The following is a 23,457-nucleotide window of genomic DNA, read 5'->3' as shown; positions in this document are numbered from 1 at the left end:
TGTGGGCCACATTATTGGCTCCAGGACCCCTCACGACATCCTTTGAGGGCTCCCACGTTGGCTCCACGGGCCGCGCTGGCATCTGAGGTCCCCACGATGGGCTCGAGGGCCCTCAAGCATCATGAAGACCTATAAGGGCCCCACAGTGGTCTCCGAACGCCACCACGGAGGCTTGTTTGGCCGCGCTGGACTATGATGGCCCTAACGATGACCTCTGAAGCCCCGTACGACTACTTTTGAGGGCCCTTACGATGACGTTTGGTGTCTACTGCAGGCCCGAAGGGACTACTGATTCGTTCAGGCGATTCACGTGCCCATTTATGTCACTTATAGTGCAGGGGGCATCTTACCCAACGCCAGGGGGCGTCTTTCCCACCCTGTGGGGTAAGATGCCCCCTTTCACTTCTTCAGGAAAATGCTTAATAGCAAAAAAAAAGTTATCATATTTCAAGCACGAAAGTGTGGTATTTTTGGAGAAAAATGTTGTCGGCTTCCGTTGAAACTACAAGTTTTTGCTTTCCGATCGTCATTTTCGAATAATATATGACATAGTAAAACCCTGGGCATCTTTCCCCACTCTCCCCTAATTCTTGATTACCTCTGTCGTTGCTTACATGGTGAAAAATATGCTGTCTAAAATGGACCTTTCGGGCACTTCACTGATCACATCCAATGTATCACATCTGATGCCTTGTGTGAACCCATTACACCATTTATACGGTGTAAACCTGGCTATGTTGCGTGTATGAGTGTAATCCCCAGTATCGAGCTCACTGTTCACCCCCTCTTCACGTGATCGTCTCACACCTGTGCCCTCCCGTGTGAGGTTCCTGTGAACAGCACAGGACGGGACGCTCCGTTTGACATACGAGACCGACAGTTCCGTCATTTCGCTGATAAATGGTGATATCCGCGCACCGCCTATCGCCCGGGGTGTGTGTATTGACCTGTGGAGGTAAAAAGTGAGATAATCTGCCGCCGTTGGTGCCCTTTGCTATGGTTGAAGTCAGGTTTTGGGACGTGCCAGTCAGGTGATGAATGGAGTCATACACTCGAGTGATATACCGCGCTTGAAAGAAGTGATTATTATATTTTTTGAGATAGTGTTGGAACTTGGAATTATGATTCTGTCGTTTCTTTTCATGCCTGAGTTTTACGCAATATTCGTATTACCCAATACCCACCCAGGTCCTCAATAACCTCTTACTTGTACGCTTATATGGGTGAGAAGTGAGCGATACACTAAAAGTGTGTGGGTTAAATGCAGCGAGAGATTTGTGGCGAAAGCACACGAGCCAAGCCCATCTACCGGGCCACTCCCCGAGATGCCTATCTCGTGTTTTTCGACGCGTTTCGGCCGCCATGGCGTGCTGTTGGTTATTAGAAGCCGTGTTTCGTCACGTGCCCTTATTGGAGGTGCACCTCCCGGGTATGACAGGCGGTGGTTACGGACTGACAGCCCGTCAACGCCGCCCGTCAACGGTCGTCGAACGTCCGACATGGCTAGTGGCCGCGGCTCTGGTCAGAGGTGGTGGCTGGGTGTTTGCTCTTCACCTAGTGAGGATGGGATAGGCAATAAGTAGACTTGAGATGTTACCTGCTTCATGAACAAATATGATGGGACGTATAATGTAGGTGTCCGTACAACTGGTACAGACCTGTGCGCTGAGAAATCTTGGCTTGTTCCGGTCACCAAACATCGTACATCTCTGCTTTTACCACGTTTCTCAAGTCCAAATGTCATACAGGCATTTTTGGACTTGGGATTATCCGGAATTTCTCCAGCTTGGCGACCTTTTTGCCATACATCTCAGCTGTTCTCTAGACTGTCTGAGCCCGTTGTCTGAGCTCTCCAATCACACTGATCCCGTGAGTTGTCATTCGCCCACACAATGATCCAGCCGGCACTGTCATGCCGTATACTGCCGGTTGCCACACATCCCCCTTAGTCTGACCTACCGTTCCATCGGCCGGCAGCTAGCCGTGTCCGGGTGCTCGTCGTTTTTACAAGAGAACCGATGGCGACAAAGAAGCGATCAGTCATGACTGTGTCACTGTTACTGATTGCAAGAAGGTGGAATGCGTCCGGTGGTGCAACGACTCTGGAATATCGCTGCCAGTTGGGTCAGAAGTGGCATGTGATTTGGGTCTTATTGTTTGCGGTATTTTTTTTAAATCGGTAAATGTGTCTGCGGATTTCAAGACAGGAGATCGTGCCCCTTTATTCTGATGACTTGTGGTGGGTTATGATGAGTAACGATGAACCTTCCGTTGCTCATGCGCTCTGAGGGCGTTCACGGCGTACGATGATTTGCTGAAGCGCGCGTAACGTGACTATTTTGAAGGTGAAACTAATCTTCCGAATGAATTTTTGTAAGCCTGTGATCGGAACGCCTGGCAGGCGCTTGCGGCTTCTTACAAGTGTTTTATGCTCAAAGTCTGAATTCGGGAACAAAATTCCAAACACGATGGATCTGAACTTGCTATGCGCTCCTCGGAACCTGGGTGGGTCGCAAATTGAGCCGGAATCGAAGCTCTTGTGCTCGGGAGTTCGGCTTTGTCATGTGCTGGTTGTCTGCCATCCGTCGTGTGTTGGCAATCTGACCTGCGGCGGTAGTCTGACCTGTCTCAGCAGTCTGACCTCGTCGGACGGCGCGCGGTCCGCGGTCAGTCCGCTGTCGGTAGTCTGACCTGTCTGCAGTCTGACCTGTCTCTGCAGTCTGACCGCGTCTGACGGCGCTCGGCCCGCCGCGCCGTCAGTCCACTGTCTGAGCGGATCACCACCGACCGCGGCGCCGGCCCGCTCCTCGCCGGCACAAAAAGCCGTCCTGCCGACCGGACGTCGCCCCGCCGAGACTCGACGTCGTCACGGTGACTGTCCCCGCTCCGCTGCTGAGCTTTCGCGACGTCACAGGGGCAGGATCGGGGTCACGAACCGGGCCGGCTCGGCACGACTTTCGCGAGAGGCCGCCCTTGCCCCGCCCGCGCGCGGTGCACTCCCCTGGGGTCGCAGGTGGAGAGAGGCTTTACTGATGAGGATGAAGGAGATTGGTGCCGGTGGTGAGGGTTTGGGTGGAGCGGTTTTGGTATTTGTGGGGATTAGGTATGGGTGTCAGAGGTTTGTTTGCTTCGTTGCAGATGTCTTGTGCGCCTCGACCTCGTTTAGTCACCGATTGTGCTTGATGAAGCTGTAGCCGTGTACCTGTCTGCGTTCTCTCCGCACGTTTCTCGGACATTAGCTCTCCCGCAGCTCCGGCCGCGTCCGCCACCACCCTCGGACGTGACGGCCATCCGTCCTCGCCTGCACCGCCGTCCGATGACTTCATCTGCGCCTTTTTACGAGTATCTCATTAGCGGTGCGCGGTCGGCGGTTAGCGCCCCACTCGGCGGCGGCCCCTCGCCAGGTAGCACCCCGGTGCCGCCCCCGAAAAACGCCGCGCCGCCCGGGCCGGCCCGGTTTTTACCTGAGACACGCGCCTCCGACGCGCGTGCCGTACCGCCCCTTTGTAAACGGAGTGACCCGAGCACCTCATGTCGTGATAGAGGGCAGAAAAACGGAGTTTGTGGAACGGTTTTGTGGTTCATGGCTTTAGCAGCGATTAGGCGCTGTTGCCTGTTAGATACACGATTTATTAACATTTCTTCGGGCATTCGAGATGTGTCTGGTACGTTATTAAAGGGGTTAAAGTTGTGCTTTAGAACAGCAAAAACTTTCATTATTGATTAGGTGCTAGGCATCCATTTGAAGTTTTTTTTTTCTTGCTCACCCTTGATTGCGTCTGAGATTTTATGCCAACGATGTCGGTCAAAAGTGAATCATATGTAATTGCACGAGCAGCTTTTGCCTCTTGTCCACCTTTGTTGGTAGCTAATCCGCCGGCATTCCGCAGCCCGGTCTCTCCAGCGTTTTTCCCAGGAACTCGTGTGCCAGAAGCCAGCGAGCTTTTCCCACCTTTGAGGCACGCCGCTGCCGGCCTCTTCGGACGCTTCTTATGAGGAAGGCGGCGCCCCTTGCACGTCGGCTGAATGCGGGCGGCTGACAGCTCAATGGCGCCAGGAGAGACGGTAGACGTTGATTTCCAGGGGCTGGCTGGACATTCCAGAGACTCGGTGTGTCCGTCTCCTGTCGTGTATCGGGATCATACGGAGCTTCTTTACTGGGTAGTTGCGTCACTGTATGGTTCAGTGGTGCCTCGGACCGCCAATGACGGAAGTCCTATGTTGAAGACACGTTGATGCTGAAATACTACATGGAGGAATATACGATGCATTAATAAATAATCGTGATTCCGTGCGTGGTGCATCATGGTCCTGTATCGAGTTACCCAGAAATCACATACCAACTTTGTTCCAATTCATAATCCTCGTAAATCCTCTGCCCTGCTCAGTTCCGTCAGTGCGTGGAGCGTTTTGCGTTCGGTCGCCCCTCCCCGGCTCCGCCGCTCGGGCCGCGTCGTTTGTCGTCCCGTCTTTCGACGCTCGTCGTTGTCGACGTTTGCGGAGCGCCGGTATGCGCCGCCCGTCTGACAGGTACATAAAAGTGCCGTCGTGCGTGGCTTCTCGGATCACCGGGCCGGCAGGACGCGCTGACGGGACTGGGCCAGTGTGGCAGTGTTTGTTGTGATGGTGAGGTCAGGGATGTGTGCGATACTCCCAAAGAAGAACGATTTATTGCATATGTACCGGTGTAAAGCTGAATACGCCCCATACTTCGTTATGTGTGTCCGAACCGTGTCATTGTCCGTCTCCTGCCATAATGTCATTCAGAGTGTGCGTTTGGCTAAGAACTGACGTAGTCGCTTCCTCTTCCACCAATGCCCTGTGATAAGTTTACTATCAGGGGTGATCATTCCCGTTTTTCTCTTTCCAGTCCCCCGCGAGGAGTGTATCAGAGGTGACCATTCCCTCTCGTCTTTTCCTCAGCCCCCTGTGAGGAGTGTATCCAGAGCCGGCGAACGGAGGAGCAGCAGCGGCAGCTTCAGTACGCCTCCACCAAGATCTTCATCAGGAAGGTGGACAGTCTCGAGGACGAGATGGAGGAACTGGTGAGTTGAGTTTGCTGCATCAAGGTTCTTGGGATGACAAGAACGAAGTTTATTTATCCGTCCCACTCACTAGCTACATCGGTCCACGACGTTTGATTATGGCCCTATATAAAGGCTGTATATTATAATGTTCTCCTAATCAAGACGTTGTGAACAATGGAACCCCACTTTTTAGCATGCTCATTGTATCGAGCCACTCTTTGTGCTTGCTCGTTCATTATCAAAATTTGGAGACCGTTTCAGCTGTATTTGTCAACAGTTGTTATTCTAGCATAGTCATGCATCATCCCCTGCGCTCTCCCAACCCCACCCTCGCTGTTCCTGCAGGCGTCGAAGCGTCCCCGTCTGGAGGGCGCGCCTGAGCCGGTCCGCCGCAGCAGTCGACCCCGGCGGGCACCCGGCTCCAAACCGCTCAGTGTCGCCTCGACAGATACCCTGCGGGACCTCAAAGTACAAGTGAGTGGGCGAGCGAGCCGGGACGATCGGGGATTGCTTTTACTGGTGAACTGAGCTGTTACTAGGGCAGTGTAAGAAGCAGAGCGTCTTTAGCGTTATGTGGAATAATATTTCTGTGGGTATTACCATCGGGCAGACAGGTTTTTAGGCGTGGATTCTCGAAGCCAGACTAGCTTGTTTGTAACGGCCATTCAAATCAATTTCTACAAATAAACCGCCATTCTACTAGGTGCCGCTATATTGTACGTAAAACCTGAAACAAACAATAGTATCAACAAAAAATAATACACATGGATACACGAACAACACAAAAACCAATCATTTCAAAGCATTGCATACATTAATCAATTATCAATGGACAATAATCTTACTTTTGTGGGATCTGACGTCCCAGTATCACAATCGTATGTGTCAATGGCCACGCTTCACCGCGTGCCACGCCCTGTTCAAGGTTCTATTAATTGGAGGCGGCAAATTGGGGAAAAGAAAACATCGCTGCCCAATGACCTCTGGGCGGCGGTTACACTCCCACCAATCGGTCACGATTCTATAACAAGACAGTCCACATTTGCGCAACACGACCGCGGAGCGCAACCATCCTGCGCCACACGACCGACGACGGTAAAGATGGTGGCAAACTGAAATCATCTTACGTCACGGGAGTTGCCCGTCGTCCATCACTAAGCGACACTCGGCAGCCGCTCACGATACGTAGCGCCAACACATACTAGTCAGCTCACTCGTCAGCTGACGTGCCACTCTCCTCAGTTCACAACGCACTAACAACCACCACACTGTCGGTGGCTGTTAACTGTTTATGTCGCACGCTCTGAGACACTGCATGACTGTATGTCTCAGTTAAACCTTCAACGTCTGAGCCACTGTCATTAAATGAGCCACTGTCGTCACTGGCAGAGCCACAGACAGCCCCACGCGCAACGCTCAGGGTCGCAGCAGTAGTCTAGGCTACGCAGCACTCCAGGCAACGCAGCAGCTTCACAGTTCAGCCTGACAGCTGCGCACAGTTCAGCCCCCACTGAGCGCCGTCGATGGCTGCAGCCGCCAACTCTGCTCAAGCACCGCCGAAGCCACCACCAGCGCGCGGCCCGGCCCCGCAGAACGCCGCCGGAGCCACCAGCAGCGCGCGGCCCACCGAAGTCGGCGCCTACGGGAGGAGCCGCACCAGCTTCTGTATCGGTCGATCATATGTTCCGTCTTTCGTGCGTACGGCGACCCGCCGGACGAATCCGTCGTCGGACGGATGAAGCCGCGTGACGCGCCCCAGCATCCACTTGCAGCGGGGAGAGTTGTCGTCGACAACGAGCACGACGCTGTCTAGTTCGATGTTCTCGTGCGCTGTCGCCCATTTCCTCCTTTCCTGGAGACTCGGGAGGAACTCGGAGCGCCATCGTTGCCAGAACCGGTTTGCCAGGTACTGGACGCGTCGCCAGCGACGGCGGCAGTAGACGTCAGTCCTCTGAAAGGCACCAGGCGGCGAAAGCACTACATTACATTTCTGTGTTAGTAGAGTCATGGGTGAGATTGGGTGGGGTTCATCGGGAGTCATGTTGAAGGATGTGAGGGGCCTGCTATTAACAATAGCTTCCACTTCGCAGAGCAGCGTTCGCAGGAGCTCGTCATCCAGCCGAGCCCCGTGACATTCCTGAACGAGACCGCCCAAGACAGCCCGAGCGGAGCGAATCATGCGCTCCCAGACGCCTCCTGCGTGGCTGGCTGTTGGGACATTCATCCGAAAGATGACCCAGTCGCAGTTCTCCTTCACCAGCTCTCTGCGTATCCTGTCGTCGTCCATCTCGTCCAAAGCCTGCTCTAAGGCTCTCTTCCCGCCCACGAAGTTTGTGCCTCTGTCACTTCGCAGCACCCTCACCGGGCCTCTTCGGCTCACAAACCGTCTGTAGGCGTTAAGAAAAGAGTCCGTCGACAGTGAGTTTGCCGTCTCGATATGCACTGCCCGAGACGACATGCACGTGAAGAGAACGCCCCACCTTTTCACTTCACTCCGTCGCTCCTGTACCAGGAATGGACCAAACAAGTCCACGCCTGAATAGGTGAAAGGCGCCGCAGGTTCCAGTCTGTCATGCGGCAGGTCGGCCATCTTCTGATTCAGAACGTGGCCACGGAGCTTCTTGCAGTTGACACACTTCAGAATCAGGCGTGCCACCGATCGTCTCCCTCCGACGACCCAGTAGCCAGATGACCTCAGTCGAGCGAGAGTGAGACCTCGCCCAGCATGTCCGACTTTCTCATGGCACTCCTTGACGATCAGATACGTCACATGGCTTCGGTTGGGGATGATAACAGGGTGCACCTCACTCTCTGGAAAACCGCTCCTGCGAAGCCTCCCACCAACACAGATCAACCCGTCTCGCACAACTGGATCGAGACGAGACAACTCCTTGGGAACCGTGGCGGTCCGCCGGCCGGCTCCCACCGTCCTTGCCTGTCCCGATCGTCCAGCGCGGTCGACTTCACCTGGCAGCTCCTGTCGCTGCAATGCTGTCAGAATGATCCTCTCTGCTTCTTCCAGTTCTTCTACTCCGACTTGCGTTTTGGGAACATCTCGTGACTGCACGGCACTCCTCTTCATCATCACGAGGTGGTGAAGTTTCCTCACGTACAGGACGCACGTCGCTACTGCTCGCTTGGCTCGCCACCAGCTAGAGAAGCACTCGAGCCTCTTCGGAATTCCAGCGAACTCCTCCCGCGCTGTTGTGGCGAAGCTGAAAGCAGAGCGTGACTTCACCTCAGGATCTTCGTCTCCAACCTCCCGTGGTCCCTCGCCCTCCGGCAGGACCGCACGGGACAGGAAGGCAGGTCCGTGCCACCACAAGGCACTGTCCACCAGTTCCTCGGCTCTGATGCCTCGGGAGGCAAGATCGGCTGGATTCTCCTCACTTGTCACGTGCCTCCACTGACTTGGCTCAGTATGGTTGCGAATTTCCTGAACTCGATTCGCGACATAAACGTGAAAACGTCTCGCTTCGTTCGAAATATAGCCTAACACCACCTTACTGTCTGTCCAGTAGAACTCTTGTAGGTGCTCCAGCTTCAGTTCGTCCTGGAGGAACTTGCTCATCCTCACAGAGAGTACGGCAGCGGTCAACTCGAGCCTTGGCACCGTAACCGGCTTGGTTGGTGCCACACGAGCCTTGCTGATGATCAGTGAACAGTTGACCAGTCCATTTTGGTCAACCGTCCTCACGTAACTGCACTGCCCGTAGCCCACAGCGCTGGCGTCGGAGAAATGATGCAGCTCTACAGTCATCTTGTCCTGCAGCCCACCTTCCACATAGCATCGTGGAACACTCACAATCTTCAGAGCCAACATACTCTCCATCCACTCCTTCCATGCGTCAGCCACATCGCTGGGCACGGGATCGTCCCATCCGCAGCCCTCACGACACAGCTCCCTCAGTAGCAATTTCCCTCTCAAGATGAAAGGAGACACCAGGCCCAGTGGGTCAAAAAACGAACTTACTACTGATAGTATTCCTCTTCTGGTCACTTCTCTGACTCTCGGCGTGACGTGGATGGATAACATGTCGGTGTCCGTGTCCCAGTCGATTCCCAGAGTCCGCTCAACGGGAAGATCACCGGAACCGACATCTAGACTCCGAAGTCCAGCGCAGCGACTCTCCATCGGCACCGACTTCACGACATCAATGCTGTTCGAGAGGATCTTGTGAACAGTGAAGCCTCCACGTGCGCAGAGCTTTCTGGTCGTGTCAATCAGTTTGACCGCTGTCTCGGCGTCTGGTACAGAGATGAGACCGTCGTCAATATAGAAATCACCTTTCATAAAGTCGGCGGCCTCTCTTTCAGTGTCACCTCGCTGACAATCAGCAGCAGCTCTGAGTGCAAACATTGCACACGCGGGTGACGAGGTGGCACCGAATAGGTGAGTCTTCATGCGGTACTCAGTTGGGTCTCTTTTCAAGTCGCCATCCTCCCACCACAGGAACCTGAGCAAGTTGCGATCCCTGACGTCGACTCCCACTTGGTTGAACATCGCCTCCAAGTCGCAGGAAACCGCCACAGGCTCCTTACGGAATCGGCACAGGATTCCGGTGAGGCTGTTTGTGAGGTCCGGTCCCTGTAAGAGGTGGCTGTTTAGCACGTGACCCCGAAACTCTGCACTGCAGTCAAATACGATTCGAATCTTGTTCTTTTGTGGGTGGTACACCCCGTGATGCGGAATGTACCAAACCCTGCCATCATCCAGCTCCAGTTCTTCACTGGGGACTTTCTCTGCGTAGCCCTTCTCTAACGTCGCCGCCATGAAGCCGGTGTAGTCGTGTCTGTAGGCCTCGTTTCTCACCAGCTTCGCCTTCAGTCCTTTGAGTCTTTGGATGGCGACTGTCTTGTTGTTTGGCATGGACACTTTGTCATTCTTCAGTGGCAGCGGCATCTGAAAATGGCCATCCTCGCGGTGCTCGAGTCCCTCACTCATCTTCTTCACAAACTGTTGATCCTGGATCGATAAAGCTGTCTTATCCTCTCGGCCAGTCTCCTGGAAGTCGGATTCGAGCACCTTCAGCACCTCCAGTGGGCTCACCTCGCGCACCTGTGATCTGAATGCGAAATGACAACGTTTGGGGTGTCCATCGCTAGTGTCCACCAGATGACACGTCGCGTCCGGGTCGTTGCTCCCACCGAGACAGCCAACGATGCCCCACCCCAGGTGGGTTCGGATCGCCCAGGGCTCGTCGTCCTTACCAGAAACCACGTCCAGTGGCTTGATGGCGCGTGAACAGTTGGTCCCCAAAAGCAGAGCCACTGGTGCGCCAGGGAAGAACTCCGGCATTTTACTGGCTACTCTCTCCAGATGCTTCCACTTCATGGCTGTCTCCCTTTTAGGAACGACCTTCTTGGAGCATGGGATTTCAGGACGAGTGTAGGTTGATAGCAGTCTGATGGCTTCATCTGCTGTTAGGGGCTGGATCACCAGACCCTGTACCGCTCGGCTGCTGATGACCGACTTCCCCGTCATAGTGCTCAGCTCCAGTTTCGTGGCTCTTCCGTCGACTTTCAGGGCTTCACAAACAGGCTCTGAAGCAAAACAGGCATCAGACTGAGCGTCCAGTACAGCATACACCAGCACGCTGTGTTCCGGGTTGTCAACATGGCTCAGTAGCACTGGCACCACCAGTGAGTGACAGCAGCCTCCTCCTTCAGCATCTGACACAGAGCCCGAGCAGAATGAAGTCGCCTGCGGTGCCGCGTGGGACGTCCTCCGTTGGCCTTCAGGCTGAACCTCAGCTTTCTTGAGAAGTGACTCATCATGCAGAATCGTAGGGTGCCACCTGCCACATTCATCACACTTGCATCTTGAGCGGCATTCCCTCCACCTGTGTCCTCTTCTTAAGCAGCCTCGACACAGTCCCAGCTCGTTGACCTTGCTGTTCCGTTCAGTTCCAGTCATCCTTTTGAAGGTGTCGCAGTCGCTGATCTTGTGCTGGTGTTGACACAGTTCGCATGTTGAAGGCTTCCTTGTGTCCACTTGAGTTCCTCCATTGGCCCTCTTCACACCCGTTGTGGACATGAAAGTCCTGGCCTTACTCTGTGTCTTCTGTGGGGCTTGCCGCGTTTCTTCACACTTGGGTACATCCACTGGTCCGCAAGCAATCCTGGCTTCGATGCCGACAAAACGGACAAACTCTGAGAACGGTGGATGTCTCCTTTTAGCAACGCCCTTTTCATCGTAGAGCCACTTGTCCACCTCCCTCTTCCATCTGTCCACCAGGTACTTGGGCAGCTTCTTCACCATCATCTGAATTTCCAGGTAGTCATCCAGGATTCCTAGGTGGCGAAGAGGACCCGCAGCTGCCGCTTGGCAGTGCTCGAGGAAATCAGCATAGTCTCTGAGAGCACGACCATCTTCATTTTTGATTGCGGGCCAGCTCCTCAACTTCATGCGATACGTGTTGGATATGATGAAGTCGTTTCCGAACCTGTCATTCAGTCTCGCCTTCGCCTGCGAGTAAGCCTCATCTGTCCTCAGGTGGAGCAGGCCCAGGATGGCTGTCTTGGCTTCACCCGCTGTGTACTTTCCTAGAAAGTGAAGGCGTTCGATGGGAGAGGATGTCTGATGTTCAATATAGGTTTCAAAAGACTTCAGCCACATTGGAAACTCCTCAATGTTGCCACTGAAGGTGCCTGGTTCCAGCACGGGAAGCCTACTACCATTGTGTCGCTCAGTAAGCAGATCTGCCAGTCTGTGTAGTGCTGCTTGAGTGCTGGGTTCATCATCCTCCACTCGACCATTGGCTGTCTTGTCGTCTCTTCCTGTACCTTGGACATTATCCTTCACTTGGACTGCAGCATCAATGGAGACATCATTTCTTGGTACTGCTCCAGTTCCAGTGACCACTTCAGTATTCTCCTCCTTTGCACCAGGTCCAACTTCATCACTTGGGTCTTGACTTGCTCCCTCCTCCCTGTCAACATCAAACTGGTCAACCACCCTCAGCTTGGCTTCATTTATGTTCCTTTCTGTTTCTATATCCAGTTGTTCTTGCTCCAGCAGCAGCTGTTCTTGTTTTTGCTTCAGATGCAGCCTTCTTCTACTCATTGCAGCTCTTGCTTCCAGCTCTGCTCTGTCCTGCTGCATCTTGAGCTTCATGAGCACAACTTGTGCCTTTACTTCGCTGCCTGCACATGACTTGCTTGAACGTGATCCACCAGCGTCAGATCTTGCAGGAGTAGCATCATCTGCGGAGACTGAAGACAGGTGAGCCTCCACCTTGCCTTTCAGCTCATTCACTTCAGTGAGGTTCTTGTCATGATCCAGGTTTTCTCTCTCTTCACCTTCCATCAGGGAGCATATCACTTCATATGTTTGCACAAAATCAACATAATCATGCTTCCAGACATCAAAGTCCTTCCTGATCACTTGTGGCTTTTCTTCCTGCTCAACAGACTCCAACAGTAAGCTGCCACGTGATCTCAGCTTCTTCAAGAACTGCTTGTACAGCTTTGACTTCTGAGCAGCCTGGTAGCATCTACCTTTCTCAGTTGTCCGCAGCTCCCTGCCCTTCGCAGACAACATCCTCTGTTCGTCACTCATTGTGGACCAGGCAAGGAATTGCTCAAGAAAAGATGGCACAGGATTTAGTTTCACTACTTAAATAAATGCAAGAGGTGCAAATAATAGTTTAAATACTGCAATAACAAAACAAAAATGAAGCACAAAAAAAATGTGACCCAAAACCAGTGTTAAGACGTCAAGGTCAGACGTCCAGGTGCTGAGGCCAAAACTCAAGGTCAGAGTGACAAATACAGGTGTGTCTAGCTACAAACACCTCTACTAGTCAACCATCATGCGTGATACGACAGGGGGAATCCTACTAACAACCCTGCGTAACTACTGACTGCCCCAGAATCTACAACCAGTTGATATTCATTCAGTGCAACTGAAAATGTTAAAAGAAGAAAATAAAGACAATCTTTCAACTACAAAGTCTCTCAAAATCAGGACTAGATCCAAAAAGTTTTACTGTAACGGCCATTCAAATCAATTTCTACAAATAAACCGCCATTCTACTAGGTGCCGCTATATTGTACGTAAAACCTGAAACAAACAATAGTATCAACAAAAAATAATACACATGGATACACGAACAACACAAAAACCAATCATTTCAAAGCATTGCATACATTAATCAATTATCAATGGACAATAATCTTACTTTTGTGGGATCTGACGTCCCAGTATCACAATCGTATGTGTCAATGGCCACGCTTCACCGCGTGCCACGCCCTGTTCAAGGTTCTATTAATTGGAGGCGGCAAATTGGGGAAAAGAAAACATCGCTGCCCAATGACCTCTGGGCGGCGGTTACATTGTTATTGCATTGCTATTTTACTGTTCGATGATGCCAAGCGACAGTGATTACGGAGCGAGCGAAGCGAGCGGAGTCTTTCCTTAGATTAACGGAAATTTCTGAGTATGAGCGGCCGGCCGGCCGTGCGGACGCTTTTGCGAGGCTTATATCTCAGCAACCACTTGACCGATTTACACGCGGTAATTTTTGTAGGGTAGCTTTATTCCTTCTACCAAGTATTGGACTATTCCCGATGCATGTGGGTGACCCTTTATGCACGTGCCACGTGCAAAACGAAGAGGTGTCAGTTTTGTAATTGTTGCAATATCTCGGTAACTACTTGGCCGATTTCGCTGAAAGTTGGCATGTAGGTAGGCACCCACTAGGCACTGCATATCCATGTGCCAGAGTTGGGGTGCTGCTGCACGTGCGCACGTGCAGGGGTCGTTTCCAGATCTCGAGAACGGCTGGACCGATGGCGCTCAAATTTGGTACACGGTTAGGGACCAGTTAGTAGGGTGCCGTGCACAAGTCAGTTGGGACCCATTTTGCACGTGCGCACGTGCAGGGTGTCGCTCCCAGATCTCGAGAACGGCTGGGCCGATTGTGCTCAAATTTGGCACATCGCTAGAAACCGGTCAGTAGGGTGCCGTGCACAAGTCAGTTGGAGGTACCCCCTCGAAATTTCGCACGTGCAAGACTCACCCCCTCGCTCGCTCCGTTAGTCGCCCCAAAAGGCGTTATACTGGTTATTACGGAGCGAGCGAAGCGAGCGGAGTCTTTCCTTAGATTAACGGAAATTTCTGAGTATGAGCGGCCGGCCGGCCGGCCGGCCGGCCGTGCGGACGCTTTTGCGAGGCTTGTATCTCAGCAACCACTCGACCGATTTACACGGGGTAATTTTTGTAGGGTAGCTTCATTCCTTCTACCACGTATTGGACTATTCCCGATGCATGTGGGTGACCCCTTATGCACGTGCCACGCGCAAAACGAAGAGGTGTCAGTTTTGCAATTGTTGCAATATCTCGGTAACTACTTGGCCGATTGCGCTGAAAGTTGGCATGTAGGTAGGCATCCACTAGGCACTGCATATCCATGTGCCAGAGTTGGGGTGCTGCTGCACGTGCGCACGTGCAGGGGTCGTTTCCAGATCTCGAGAACGGCTGGACCGATGGCGCTCAAATTTGGTACACGGTTAGGGACCAGTTAGTAGGGTGCCGTGCACAAGTCAGTTGGGACTCATTCTGCACGTGCGCACGTGCAGGGTGCCGCTTCCAGATCTCGAGAACGGCTGGGCCGATTGTGCTCAAATTTGGCACATCGCTAGAGACCGGTTAGTAGGGTGCCGTGCACAAGTCAGTTGGAGGTACCCCCTCGAAATTTCGCACGTGCAAGACTCACCCCCTCGCTCGCTCCGTTAGTCGCCCCAAAAGGCGCTATACTGGTACTAATTGTCGTTGTTCCCTGAATGCCTGCTATCAGGTACTGTGGCATCATTTTAGGTCGTCGTCGAGGTCGTATAATGCAATGGCCGTGCAATGTAATGTAATGTTGCGTCGTCTAATGGCCGGTGTTGCTATTGGCAGATAATGAAGGCGTTCAAGGTGGCTCCGTATGACCAGCACCTGATGTTTAACGGCGTGCCCCTGCTGGACGGCCTGTCGACGCTGGGGCACCTGGGCATCGTCCCCGGATCCACGCTGCTGCTCAAGGTGGGGACAATGACGGCACGTGACGACTGACGATACGTCTTATTTATTAGTGACGGCATGATGGTGTTAGTTTGAAATTGCTTTCTCCAGGTCGCCATTTATTGAACAAACAAACAAAAAAGAAACATTTAGATTGGGTAAAATGCTGAAATTCATCGGTTAACGAAAAGTATTGTTCGATCATGAATAATGGGAGCGATGTGCAAATCAAACTGCAATTATCAACACTCAATATCTGTCGTAAGCTACGCTAGTATCCATATTTCCCTTATCACACCATCCTCTCCCTGTTTAAATCTCCCCGGTTCGTCCGTCCGGCCGCGGCTGTGGTCGATGTCGTTGATATGATTCACCCCCCCCCCCCCCTCCGCCGGGAGGGGGGAGGGGCTCATCCTCTGGTGATCCATCAGCCGGCAACTGGCGAAGACGAGGCGAACCGCCCCCTCTTATACGGTGGCGTCGCGCTTCAGACAGACACCCCTCCCCGGGCTGGGTCGGCTCACAGGCCCACAGAAGCGGTACAATCAATAAAGCGGCTTGTCAACGCGACTTTCATTCAGGCTGCGCCGGTGATAAATGTTGCGATCGGTGGCGCTGTGTCTCCGCCGGGTGGCATCTCTGCACGCCGTGTCCCCTTCTACTGGTTTGAGAGGGCTCCCAGGATGACGTTTATGCTCGTTAGGTCATTCTGGGTTTAAGTCTTAGAAGGTTAAATTGCGATGTTTGTGAATGATTGTTTTGGTGTATTGAGTGTCTGTAGTTAGTCGAGATACTGCAGGCAAATGATGTTATTTGGTTAGCATTTTGCCGAATTAGGCCTGATTATGTGAAGGGCACGGTGAAAACCTGTTATCTATCCCTCTTTAGATCTCTTGTTATACATTGTTGGTGGTTGGGATTTAGGCTATCGACCCTCCGTAGTATTGACATTGTTAGGTCATCATTTTCTGCCTGATCCCATGTGTTCAAAGCTGAAGCCAAGACTGTTCATGGCTCCTGGAATTGTTCGACATTATTCGGTCAAACGCTTGCATGCAGCAGTGGTCTTCGACTCGTTGTTTATCAAACACCGTTTATCCCGATCTTTTTAACGTTGTCTGACTATCTCTCTTGTTCAAACATCCACCAGTTTCGTGATTCCATTCCACATAAACTCTGATCGTCTCATTTTTCTTGCAAATAGGTCGGCGCGCGGTGACGGCGCATTTTGTCGGCCACGGGCGCGGCTCGGACCGACTGATGTGTTTATGTAATGGACCGTGGCCGGCAGATAGCGGCGGTGGTTCCTGTGTGTGAACCCTGAGCTCTGTTCGGCAGGGGATGGATGCGGCCGCGGGCGGGAGTTGAGAAGGGAGGGGGAGGACAGTGTCTTCTGTCGGTGCTGATCAAGAGAGGGCGGTATTATTGAAGGGGTTGTGGTGTTGTGGTCCGGAGAGCTTAGTTGTGCCAGTCAACTGGACATGTTTTTGTGCTTCGAGACACGTGTCTTGATTACTTTGTGGGTAAAAGAGGGCCGGCGTTTTTGCTCACGAAACCCTCCCATGTGACCTAAAGCCATGCTGGCTGCTTGTAAGCAAGTTCTGGCGACAACAGACCCGACCTCATCGAACATGGCCCGAATCAACCCAGGCTCGTAGGTGACCTAGGCGTCCGAATCAGTCGATCTCACCTGATCTGGCCTAACCTTACCTGACCTGACCTGCGCTGACCTGACCTGACCTGTGCCCTCAGGTGGACGAGGCGTCTGAGTCGGTCGACCTGACCTCCTCAGAGGACCTCACGGCCGCTGCGAACCCCGAGATGGGCTTCAAAGGTCAGTCAAAACGTGAACCTCAACCCTCGTCATCAGATTGCTAATCGTAAAATTGCAACCAGCTCACCTTTGGAAAATGCGAGGCCTTCTCCGCAACACTTTATAACAATGTATACTTATTTCTCTAAGTGGTTTTCCGAGATGAAATCATGCACCACTGGCCACTTGGGCGGCTTCTGTCCCGTCTTTAAACGACTCTTGACATTTATCTCGGGCAAAAAGTCTTCCGTTGAGTGGTCCGGTTTTAGAGGCAGGTTGAGTGGCCTGCCGGCTGCCGAGAAGCCTGTGTCCGGGATCGGTAGCTGACTGGTCGGCAGAAACGCCGACCAGAAACGAATGGTATTCACCCGGGTAAAAGTGGGAGAATTGATACGGAATTTACACACTTGGGGTCGTGACATTGTCGACGACTTTGAAGTTGATGAAACCTGGGTGTGGTGCCGTTTTGATTGTGGTGTCATGCGTTCTTGTTCGTTTTGCTTATGCCAGATGATAAGTTGGGGAGTTACAAAGCTCTTAATTATAGCGTTTTTCTGCTTTTCGATGGTGACAAGTGTCGCTCCATTTGCCACAGGAACTGGTCTTGTGAGCTCGTGACATGAAGAGACACCGCTGTTTCCCGAAGACGTCTAGTATCGGGTCATGCCTAGACCAAGCCAAAGCAGTTCGGATATTCACTCGACTCTGCTCGTCCGACTTCGTCCACCATGATATTCGTCCGTCACAATGTTCGTCACTCAACACGGAGGCATTGACACCCCACTGCCTTCCCTGTCTGATGGTGATTTTCACTACGGAGACTCATGCTTACAAAACCTCCCTGTGATGATGACTGGGGTTTTGTGTGAGTGACAACTCTGGACGGACGCTACTGTAGCGTGACAAGAGAGACGCAGACACTGTAAAATGTGCTGTACTTGTGGAGGACAGTCGCCAAAGGCCGCATGTGACGATCTCTCTACCGAAGTGCCGGGCCGTGGTTGGCTGTATTTCTGTTTGTATGTATGTGTGCACTGCTCAGCCGGGGTATGTAAGGCCGCCACGCGAATGGTCGTACCAGACTGTGTGTCTCTGAGTACTGTGTACCATTGTACTGCGTACCCTTGGTACTGTGTACCGCTGCCTGCGGTACTCAGTGCTCGGTACGGCCGCTGACAGTGTCCACAGCGGGACCCGTACCGTGTTGGTTTTGTTGATCGCGTTGGATTGAGGCCGCGGCGCTGTATATTGTGAGCTGTGTCCGCCGACTGGTGTGTAATAAACTGGTGCTGAGACGTGGATCGTAGGGTTTTTGCTGAGCGGTTTATGGCACGGGCTCGGCTGCAATTGAAGCGTGTTTTGGAAGCAGCCGTAGCGATAAAGACGAGTGTGAGAAAATGAAGAGAGAACTTGATCGACTGAGGGAAGGTGCGAAGGAAACTTGAGACGGATACTGCGCATTTATGCCAGTTGACGGTCAAAAGGATGGACCGCCTATCGATGTGAACACTTAATTGTTTGGCTTTGATTTATGCAATGTGCCCGCATGCTTCCGATCCGATGGTAGAAATTAGGTCCGTCGTAGCAATATCTGCTCTTCCATCGGCGCAATCCCGGCACTGGGTAACAAGCCATCGCAGCGTAACGCTCTTCCTCCCTATTATCGAATTCGTCGAAGCTCGTCACTACCGTGATATTGGCATTGAAGTGTGTGAATCAGTTTCACCGCTAGATCGCACGGGCTAGACCTGAGCATGCGTTATCACGTTTTCTGTGCCACGCAGGGCATTCCTGGCTGGTGTAACTGAGCCTTGATGCTATGAGGCTTCCTTTGTATGCCTCTTTTTGGGGGAATTCTGTCGGGCCGGATCCGTATCCAATGACTCGATTCGACCGATCTCTGTAGCCTCAGGTGGACTGATGGTTGCTCTCGAGTCACCCTGACACAATTGCCATTTCTTATGACAATTAAAGCCAGCTGGGTTCTCGGCGAGGAATTCGAGCAGACCGGTTTGACCCGACAGATTTTGAGTTACCCAGCTACTTTGAGCCAGCTAGACAGGGTTTGAGTTGGTCGGCGGTCGATAATGTCCTCGGGCAGCGGACCAAGGTCACTCAGGTCGACTAGCGGCCCGCACAGCCAGTCTTCCGTCCCGCCGCGGCCAGATGGTGGACCTTGTCAGATAAGCTAGGGACAACCTGCCGTTGCCACTTTTTTGTATCGATTATCCTTTTTCTTTAGAAGCCTGGATCCTGGTGTTCATTCCCGACCAATATGCATCTACACATCATCTCCGTTTTATCTAGTCTGTGTTTATTTCTTAGCTCACATTCTTCAACAGCGCCAATAGAACAGTGACCCACTGTGCCGCCCAGCGTCCCTCCGTGCCCGTCTCGCCCCTTCCGTCCCCTCCCTTCGGCCGTCGGAGCGGCTGCGTCGTGGACGACGCGGCGGCTGCGTCGAGCGCTGGCCGGTTCTCTGAAATCGGCGACGATTTCAAAGGAGAGGCGGCCGCGCCCGCGAGAGGCGGTCTACGAGGAACCGAGGTGGGTTTTTGGCGCGCCTTTTTGCGCGGGACGAGTCGCGGCCGCGATAGGAAGGGGGAGGGGTGGGGTGGGAAGGGGGTGCGGGTGTGAGAACTGGGGTGGACGGTAGCCGTGCCATGGGTAGTCAGGGAGACTGCGGTGCGGGGTGGGCGGGTAACACCAGCGCGGCTAGAGGTGTGCTGGGGAGAAATGCAGATTAGGCGGCACGGTGATGTCGGCTGTACGATTGTGTCTGTGCTCTATATTGATGAGGCTCGGTCCTTGGGTGTCTGTTGCCGCTGTTTGTAGTACCTATTCAAGCAAGAGTTCATTGTGTTGTACCGTAAAGGCAATAACAACTATACGCAATTAGAGGATGCATTTTTTTGTAAAATCTAACTCTTGCCTCATTTTGGTCTTTGGACTTCATCTAATACCTACCGACTTTGGATTTCATCTATTATCGACTGTAGGAATATGTATTCGAGTGCTGATAAGAATACTATGTTTTATGGCTTTACATCGGATTTGCCGTTATTGCTCTGTTCCGTAGTTCCGAGTTAATAAAGTATCCCTCTGATTTTTTTTTAATTTGAAAGCTGTCCAATCCAATGACTCTCAACTGATAGTTGATTTACACGTAGGTGCTTGGTTTGTTATCCAGTCTCAGTAACTCCGTTTTTTTACTCAATAATCAACTGTATCTCTGTTAACCCTCGCCCCGTTGGGGGGGGGGCCATTTTGGCCCCCCCCCCTGTGGTTTTTCCTGAATAGCAAGAAAACGGCGGCGCGCAGCGCCGCCAAATTTTCAGTACCTTCCCGGGCATCAATTTGACACCTTCACACCAAATTTCAAATCTCAGGTCACCTTAGGTCAGGAGTTATTGAGGTCAAACTGAGGTCATGTTCGAGCAAAAATGAGCAAAAAACATGCAATCTTGAAACGCTCACCAAATCTACAGTTATCAAGCAATTTCAAAGTTCTTTATATGGTCTAGTAGACAAAAAGCGGCGCTACAAAACTGCTATCTCGGATTTTCAAAATTTTTGGTTTTTGACCAAAAAAAATTCAAAAAATTGAAATTTTTAGAAAAACTTTGAAAAAATCCAAAAATTTTCCGAATTTCGAAAAAACCGGAATATATGTGATAGTTCCAGCGCTCTTCTATATACATACCAAATTTCAGATCGATATCTCGTTTTTTGGCCAAGTTATAGCGAAAAAACTGTTCAAAAATGATGACGTCAAATTTTTGAAGTCAATTTTTAGCAATTCTAGACCACGTACGGCAAAACAAAGACCACCATTGAACTCCCCGTGACGAGCTGCATCGATTCGATACCCATTTTATGCAAAAATATTAACTTTGAAATTTGACCTAATTTGACCTGACCTTGACCTGACCTTGACCTGACCTTGACCAAAACGTGATCTAAGCTGGCCCCAAAGGCTGCTTGACCCATATAATCGCATTTGTCATGCAAAATGGACCATAAAACATGTATCACACGACACTTTCATATTGTGACCCCCCGTGACCTGACCTCTGTGACCTGACCTGGTATCAGTGACCTCAAATAGCAAAATATGTGTTTGAAGAACAGTTCCCCATCGATGATTTTCAATGAAATGCATTTTACTCGATTTTACAACGCATTTCTTGAAGTGCCTGTCAACGGTGAAAATTGGACCTTTGACCTGACCTGTGACGTCATCGGTTTGACCTAGGTCAATAAAATTGGGTCACAAGGTAGTTCCCCGTTGGGGCTATCCAACGCCGTTTACCGCTTGTCGCTATGTTGCGTGGTTCTCGAGATCTTAGGGGGGGCCAAAATGGCCCCCCCCCCCAACCGGGCGCGTTGCTCGGCAGAGCCCAACGGGGCGCGGGTTAACTGTATCAACTGTAAACTGTATCTCTGATGCAGTTTACTGTGCAGTCGCTTGGACGTTGGCGTTCCTAAATGAGCTAGAGTTTTATTACATTTTTAATAATGTTTCCGTCTCAAAACTCGTACAATTTTATTACATAACTATCTCTTGCAGCTTCCTGGAAAGGGTCTCTTGCAAGTCCGTCGCGTCTCATCAAACGGACGCCTTCCGACGAGCCATCGAGCCCTGACCGGCATCTACGGGTGCCTCTGGAAGGCTCGCCCCGGCAACAAACCTTCCCGGACGAGCGGCAAGATTGCCTCATCTGATAGTGCCAGGACATCGTGTCACGGGAGACTGTGGACCAGACAGCTCGGATGACCGATCGGTCGTGGGTTTTATCGTTTGTGAAAGTTGGACATGCGTCGTGCCGCTGAGGACAACTCTAAGTGGGAACTGTGATCGACGGCTGAAGTTGGGTACGGTGAAAAAATTAAAGTTTTTGAAAATATATGTGCGTATACCGTTCACATTGAGTCGTATCTTATTTTGCGTGATGCTTTCTAGTGTTTCTGAATGATATTTGAGGACCTCTGAGTATTAATTTGTTACTCAAACGACGGCAAGATACAGTTACGCATCGTGAAGACGATTTTACAGACCGAGAAGACTATCTGCCCAATCAAAAAACAGCTTGGAAGAATCCGGAGAAATCGAGGGAATAACCAAAACCTTCCACATCACCTCAACGTACGTTTTGAACGCCAGCATCAAGCCGATCCTAGGCGCCGTTGGCTACCAAGCCAGCTCCAACGTCATCCCACCGGTCTTCATCCGATCTCTCATCTTGTACCGGTACACCACCCGCACCCGCCTGTACCGGCGTCATGTACCCGTGGTACCGGGAGAGTGTACAGCAATTTTCGTCTGGCATGCCGCCGGGACCGATCAAGACGGAGACGGGATGCTATAGCGATTGTATGCAGTTTCCAACCGAGTATAACCACAAACAGGTGAGCCAAACAGATGGGAATCATATAGGGGGGGGGGGGTAGCAGGGCTGTCTGCGAAAGTGTCGCTATGGTGGGGGTGGGGTTTGTTTTATTGAAAAGTGGGCGTTGGCTAAACGAGCGTTTCTCTCATTGTCTTTCTTTGAAAGGCATTACTGTGTTTAGGGCCTTGGGCATTACAATGTTATTGAGGTCGTCTGTTCTGTTGTGTGTCTGATGCAGATAATCATATTGCACTGTTTTATGGCATGTTGTTGATGAAACTTAGACCGAGCTTCCAGTGGATTATGAAAGCTAGGTATATTTCTGGTAATGAAATATCTGCCCGCAAAGTGAGATAAGTAATAACGAAATACCCACAAACATTTATCTGACGTTATCAGCTTCCGCGTTTTTCGCGTGAAGTACCTCAGTAGTCAGTTCACGCAGTATCCGATGGCATTCCGGTTCCTGTATCATACCAAGGCCGTTTGTATACGGGGTGCTCCTATCATACTTCAGTTGTATCAGGTGACGTGCGTTGAAGTCTAGTCTGGGTAGAGTGAGAGCCAGACAGATCAGGGAGAACTGTAGGATGTGAGCGGGCACTGGCGGATCCAGCTCAGAGTTTTGGGAGGGGCAAACCATAACAACATAGTGGTGCTTTCCATGCACTGTCTAATATAGGCGTAGTGTTAAAATTTTGCTGTTTGGGAGGGGCAATTGCCCTACTTGCCCTCCCCTGGATCCGCCACTGTGAGCGGGAACGTTTTCCAAATGCCAAACGCCCGTTATGTAATCTTATCAAAACATCGCATCTGGATACGAAACAAAAACTCATTGGCTCTGTTATATTTCCCTGAGAGCAGTTTGTACTTTTTGGTACTTACATACGCTTGGTACACATCGACACCTTTTTTTAAACCCCACATCTGCTCTCCCGTGAATTTCCGGGAGGCACGAAAGATCTCCTTTTAAAAGTGTCCAATCGTCCGATCCTGATCAAATATGTGTGTTCGTAGGCCTGTTCTGGTATTGCTTTATCTGCCAAGACAGACAAACTTGAGAAAAATCGAGTGATTGTACCTTTTTTGAAGGTCTCTAACCAACTTGTCTGAAATTCACCGGAGAACAAATGTGGGATTTAAAAAAAAAGTGTCGACATATCAAATGACACTTGGCAATGTTGTTAGTAGTCATTACAGTGGCTGACGTTTCCGCCA

The 23,457-nt window shown here is 51.6% G+C and overlaps 1 protein-coding gene and 1 long non-coding RNA gene across 4 annotated transcripts in view; one reads left to right on the top strand and one right to left on the bottom strand.

The window, feature by feature from the left end:
* The window catches only part of LOC122388159 (ubiquitin carboxyl-terminal hydrolase 48-like), a 50,535-nt gene extending 32,383 nt beyond the window's left edge, over window positions 1-18,152 (top strand). For all 3 annotated transcript variants that reach the window (XM_043379006.1, XM_043379005.1, XM_043379004.1), the window contains exons 18-22: window positions 4,924-5,045; window positions 5,373-5,501; window positions 14,932-15,057; window positions 16,789-16,870; window positions 17,445-18,152. In XM_043379006.1, the coding sequence (XP_043234941.1) occupies window positions 4,924-5,045; window positions 5,373-5,501; window positions 14,932-15,057; window positions 16,789-16,870; window positions 17,445-17,467 (482 nt within the window). In that variant the 3' untranslated portion in view covers window positions 17,468-18,152. The remainder of the gene's footprint in view (window positions 1-4,923; window positions 5,046-5,372; window positions 5,502-14,931; window positions 15,058-16,788; window positions 16,871-17,444) is intronic.
* Window positions 5,722-13,358, bottom strand: LOC122388160. Its single transcript, XR_006257742.1, has 2 exons — window positions 13,211-13,358; window positions 5,722-6,978 (listed from the first exon to the last, which is right to left on the bottom strand). It is a non-coding gene; the product is annotated as an uncharacterized LOC122388160 (long non-coding RNA).
* Window positions 18,153-23,457: the final 5,305 nt, after the last annotated feature.

The sequence above is a fragment of the Amphibalanus amphitrite genome, unplaced genomic scaffold (assembly GCF_019059575.1).
Source record: "Amphibalanus amphitrite isolate SeventyFive unplaced genomic scaffold, NRLGWU_Aamphi_draft 000311F_arrow, whole genome shotgun sequence".
Classification (NCBI taxonomy): domain Eukaryota; kingdom Metazoa; phylum Arthropoda; class Thecostraca; order Balanomorpha; family Balanidae; genus Amphibalanus; species Amphibalanus amphitrite.
This window is presented reverse-complemented; position numbering and strand designations above follow the sequence as displayed.